The sequence below is a fragment of the Crocuta crocuta genome, unplaced genomic scaffold, assembly GCF_008692635.1.
Source record: "Crocuta crocuta isolate KB4526 unplaced genomic scaffold, BGI_CrCroc_1.0 scaffold30, whole genome shotgun sequence".
NCBI classification, from domain to species: domain Eukaryota; kingdom Metazoa; phylum Chordata; class Mammalia; order Carnivora; family Hyaenidae; genus Crocuta; species Crocuta crocuta.
In genome coordinates, this window is record NW_027528345.1 from 13751791 (window position 1) to 13757666 (window position 5876).

The 5876-nt window shown below is 48.1% G+C and overlaps 1 protein-coding gene across 1 annotated transcript in view; it reads left to right on the plus strand.

Moving 5' to 3' along the window:
- HOXC13 (homeobox C13) overlaps nt 1-5087 on the plus strand; it is a 7578-nt gene extending 2491 nt beyond the window's left edge. Inside the window, 1 exon segment of the mRNA XM_077753620.1 lies at nt 3540-5087. Within this exon segment, the coding sequence (XP_077609746.1) occupies nt 3540-3796 (257 nt within the window). The 3' untranslated portion in view covers nt 3797-5087.
- The last annotated feature ends 789 nt before the right edge of the window (nt 5088-5876 follow it).

Sequence of the window (5876 nt, forward strand, 5' to 3'; positions counted from 1 at the left end):
CTGCTAAAAAATAAACACTTTTTGATCATCGCCTCCTAGAGAAAAATATCTTTGAAATTAAAAAAAATACAGCCCAATTGAGATTTAATACACTTGCAAATTACGGCATGGAAATGGATATAAAACCCACTGGGTCTCAGCAGCTATGTGCTCACACACTCCCACTGTAGAAATACAATCAGGCTGGTATATCTCTGTGAGTGCAGATGTCCAGGCAAAAAGCAGATGAAAAAGAAATTATCTTCAGACACCCTCCACCTTTCTACCCACACAGAGATCTTTTAGAAGTAGTGAGATTTCCAGATAACTCTGTCTACGCAATTGTGGTTTTTTCCGGCAGCATCTAGGCATAAACACTACTGTCTCTCTTTAGCGCCTCTGGCTCTGAGAAACCTCATCCATGGCAGTCTGGGCTGGTGTGGGATATGGAGGCAATTGTTCAGAAAGATCTAGATAATTAGGGCCAAGATGTGTTGTGGCTTTTTCCTTCCCCCAATTATACAGACCTTTGTTTCATTGCTCTTTTTTTTTTTTTCCTTCCTGTGGTGAGATAGACACTTTTTTTTAAACAGAGAGTAGCAAAAATTCCAAGAGAGAATCAGCAGAAATTCTAAGAGAGAATCAGAATGAGGGGTGTGGGGGGTGGGTGACGGGGAGAGGGCAGAGAGAGACAGAGTCAGATAGGACTAGGGGAGAGCAATAGAATGAAACAGTGGGTTCTTTGGGCCATATTGGAAGTCCCTACTGTTAGGCCTTTGGATTATGGTTGAGAAGAGGAGCTAGGATTTCTAGCTGGACAAAGTCCTCTGTAGGGCACAGGGCTCTGTTGTAGGAGTGGGTGGTCAAGAGCAAGGGGGCAGTAGGAACCATACACAGGACCCCAAGAGAAAACTAGAGCTGAGCATTGATCTGATTTTTATTCACTCAGGTATGAAATGGTGTGTGTGTGTGTGTGTGTGTGTGTGTGTGTGTGTACGCTTGCACATGCTCTGGAAGGAAGGGGTGATTGTAAAATTAATAACCAAGTCCCCTACTTACTTTAGGCAGCATAGACACAACTCGAGGTCTAAGCTTCCAGATGTTTCTACATCCGTGGATCCTAATTCCTTTCCAGACAAGACAGCACACAATTAAAGGGGGCTTCTTTGAGAAGGCAAGACTGGAAGCATTTTTCCAGGAGGCCAAAACAGGCAACATTTTGGTCAGATCCATTAAGAACGTGGGCAAATGAAGCCTCGGCATCCTATAGGAAAAAATAACCAGTTTAGACCAGTTATCCGTTTTTCAAACCTGATTTTTAAGGATTGTGTTGATTGAACCTCATCAGAAGTTTAGAGTTTGGTTTAGAGGATCCAAAACTGGGTAGGTAACTGTGAGCATTTCGAGAAAATGAGATAAAAACAAAAATCAGGGACAATCGGCTGGTTAATTCAGGAACCCAAACCCACTTTATCTCATTTTGCTCTCCAGTGAAAGGAGGCATTTTGGAGCTGGATTGTACCAGATATAACCTTATTGCTGTTCCAGAACTCACTATGTCATGATGTCAAGTCAGAAAATTTCAGTTTAAAATCTGGCTCTGCTTCTTAAGTTATTTTACCCACTCTGAGCGTCACATTCCTCATCTTGTAAGTTGGGTTTAATAAAATAAACCTGAAAAAAATGTTCTAAGGATTTAAATTAAAACAGAAAAAGGCCAAGTACCTCGTGGTATCGCTACTTTCCGTCTTCGTCTTACTCTTGTTCCAGAATAACCAATCCCCTGGATCATGGCTACATCTGTAAGAGTAAAACAGATCTCAGAACTAAGAGATTGTTAAAAATTATCTTGTACAAAAAATCCTTTTGAACCAAAAGGATCTCTGTTAAAGTGAAGTTGTTTTGTTTTTCAGATTTTTTTTTAAACCCTTGGCCCATTCCTATATAGGCAGAGAAAAGCGACAAGTCCAACAATTTTCCTGAGAAATTGGCCTCATGAAGACAGCCAGACCAGGCCATTGGAACCCCCTTTTTCACGTATTGTTCCCGAGCACTTTATTTCCCACTGCATTTGATTGTCACTTCTTCTCTTTCTAGCCTGTGTAGACAAGTATTCCTGGGTGAGAGCAGCCCCACTGGGAATGGGTGTAGGGAAGGAGTTTTATGAGGGTGGGGTGAAAACAAGCATTTCAGGAAGAGCATTTCAGGAAGTGTCTACATTCTGGACTGCTCCTCTACTTCCAAAGGGCACTGAGAATGATGGGGAGGATCCTCAGATATTCAGACCTCATCATTGGTTTTTACCTGAAGAAGTCTAGCAATTACATTTTTCAAAATTGAGGGGTAAATCATTCAGATGATCTCCCTAATCCCTCCACTTCCCCTCGAAAGTGCTGCCATGACCTTTTTATTAACAGGGATGACGGTGGAGTGGAAAGGGGATATAAGTGACATTCTTAGTTCCTGGGAAATTCACAGAGCATAAAGAAATTGAACTCGTAGTGGTGGGGAGAACAAGGTATTTGGGGTTTAAGGTTAGTGTTCCTGCCTGCGGTGGCCACAGTTTCCCTCAACTTTGGAGGAATGGAGAGGAGAGGGGGTTGGAGCAGAATTTGCTGTTTGGGTGAGTGGACACTTGTAAGGGCAAGAGGAGGGGCACTGAGCTCTTTTTGTAGAAGACTTATGTGAACAGTTTGCTTTAGTCCAAGGTGTCTCCCGGTACCTCCTTTGGTGGGCAGACCCTGGGGTGTGGACTTTTTACCTCCAGGGGCCTTTTCCCCTATATCTCAAGTCCAGGACCTCCTACCTTGGATGTTGTGAAGTGGCTAACAACATTGGACTCCTAGAGCCATGGGATCCCAAGCAGGCTGGCTCCACCTGGACACTCTTCTCTACCTGTTCGTCCAGGTCTCTGATTCCTAGGGCAGAGGCAGTGACCAAAGGCGTGAGGCCTCACTTGGGCCCACTGAAGCTCTCTCCCAGCCATGCTCTCCCTCAAACATACAACGGAACATTTCCCCCCTGATAATGGGGCACAGTCTATGCTAATGGATGCCCAAATAATCTAACTGCAGGAAGGAGGAATTTTCCTGAACACTTGCAATCCTCTAGGCCCTCGGACCAGGGTGAAATTCGTAGGGACCCTTATACAGGTACAGGATTCTAAGAATGGGTGCTGTGCCAAGCCATATTGGAGCACCCGAGGCAAAAGGAAAAATCAGTACTACTGGTCTCACGTTTATTTTAAAATTTGCTATTTTGTTTATCAAGGATTTTTTTGCATTTATATTTTAAACGTTGCCTTAAAATATTATTTATCTCAATCCTCACATTATTGGCACCCCCTCTTTTCAAGTTTGCCCCAGGGGCAGCACACCAGTGGCCTCGCCTTCGTGGTGGCCTTGCTCATAACAGAGGCACAAAGGATTGGGGGGCAGTCCCTCTATCCGGAACCCTGCGCCTACACAGTGGTGTGACCTGGGGCGCACAGCCTGCTCGGCGGCCCCGGGTCCAGGCACACGACTGACCTCCCGCCGCCCGCCTTCTTTCTCTCCCCCCAGACGTGGTCCCCCTGCAGCCCGAGGTGAGCAGCTACCGGCGAGGGCGCAAGAAACGCGTACCCTACACCAAGGTGCAGCTGAAGGAGCTAGAGAAGGAGTACGCGGCCAGCAAGTTCATCACCAAAGAGAAGCGCCGGCGCATCTCTGCCACCACGAACCTCTCGGAGCGCCAGGTCACCATCTGGTTTCAGAACCGGCGGGTCAAAGAGAAGAAGGTGGTCAGCAAATCGAAAGCGCCTCACCTCCACTCCACCTGACCGCCCATCTGGCCACCCGCCCCGTCTATTTATGTCGTCGCTTTGTACCATAACCGAACCCACCGAAGGACCTTGGCCGGTGCGGACGAATATTTAATGTTAACGAGAAAGAGTAACCGCGTCACCGTCACCGGAGACAGAAAGGATGGAGGGCGAGCTCCGCAGCCTCCTGCTACCCACCCCATCCTCAACCCCCACCCCCGTGCAGATGGGACCTACTGGCCTCTACAGCTTTGGATGTGGGTGTGGGTGGGCTGTGGGAGGAAGGCTGACAGCCTCCACTTCCCTTGGCCCTCAACCTTGGCTTGCGAGAAAGCAGAATGACAGCAGAGAGCCTGATCATTCCAACCAAAGCAGGGTTGGGGGGCCCCCCCGAATGACCCCATTCTTGCCTCATCCTTTGCCCAGGCAGGTTGATGACCCTCCTGAGGGTGGGGCCTCGGTGAAAGACCTGGAGAGCTCATACTATCCCTCCAGTTCCTCTTCCCATTCCCAGTCCCTCCCACGCTCCCTAATTAGGCAAGATTTCCCAGGTAAGATTTTCTGTGCGTATTTTAAAAGTCTTGTTAATATTAATGATAATTGTTAGGGATCTGGCACCATGATTGGAGTACAGACAACACATAGGTTTTCTTTCTTTCCCGTTTCAACAAAAGCTGGCATTCGTGGGGGGACTGCCTGCCCCCACCTCAACCAAGAAACTGAATTTCTCCAGAGCCCCCACTTCCTCTTCGGTTCTGCTCTTAGTCAATGTGCAGAGATCCCAGGAGGATGGAGACTCCAACCACGCTGCTAAATTTCTCTCTCTCTCTTTCTCTTTTTCTCCCCTCCTCCCCCCCCCCAACTCTACTAGGGATCAGGCCAGGCACTGAAGCAGGTTTTCTAAGGAAAAGACAAACTTCTCTTCCAAGGGGATGGAGAGTGGGTTTCCCAGCAGAGCCCCTCTCCAGCTGCTCCTCCGTGGACGCAATCGCTGAGGAGACAGCCTCCCACTTTCACTTTTACCGGTTTTCCAGAGGAAAGCAGTTTTCTTCCAGGAGGCCAAAATAACCAGCCCCCAATTAACCAGCTAATGTAGACGCCCACCTAACATTTCCCTCCTCCAAGGCCAACTCACTGCTGAGGGGGGAGGGTCCCTCACCTTCTCCCTTCCCACTGGTGCATTACAAAACAGTGTTCTTTTGAAATGTTCATCAGAAATAGGCTTTTTAAAAAATGTTGTGTACCTGTATATAGTATTGTGATGTCTGAATGACAACGTACTGAATGCAAAAAGAAAAAAAACCCCACAAACCTGTTTTTAAAATAAAATCTTTTTTTTTTTTTTGCCTTGATCTTATTGCTCAGATTTCTGCTGAAGACCTTTCTGTCTGCTTGCTCCTCAGGGCCATCTCTCTGATGCCCTGACTCAGCCCGTACGGGCAAGGGGAAATGTGTAGACATCACCCCCCACCCCCAGCAGGGTAAATTCCAGACTCCTATTTTGTTCCACTTACATTTCTAAAGTGAGTTATTTGGGCTGTGGATGTGATCTAGACAGGAGAGAAACTCCTTCAGCACAGATGAGTGTATGTTGGGAAGAAAAGGATGTCATCAGCAACTGGGAAAGGCCTGGAAGCAGGTGAGTGAGAGGACGTTGCCGTGGGCTTCGCTTAATAGTTGGGGGTCAGATCTGGATTTAGGAGGTGAGAAGGCAGCACCCAGTTGGAGCTGGATGTTGTGGTGGGAGCCGGCGGTGGTGGTAGAGGTGGTGGCAGCGGTGGGGAGGTAACCTCTGGCCCCCCAGGGCCTGTCCTGGTCCCAGAGGGGGCAGCCAGTTCAAGGTTGAGGCTAGGAAGGGCCTGCACAGTCTGTCTTGCCGGTGTACAGCCCGCAAGCTCAGCATTCCGAGGCTGCTCTCTTTTGTTTCCCATCAATCTGTGCAGAGACCGCAGGCTGCTAGGACCCTTTGGTCCTCCAGTTCACTAAGCCAACCCCACTTTCCTTCTCCAGCATTCCTGGGAACCGCAGTCTTCGAGGCAGTCAGGAGCCGTGTAGACCCTGCCACTAATTTGTTTTCCCTGTCGCGTCCGACCGTGCC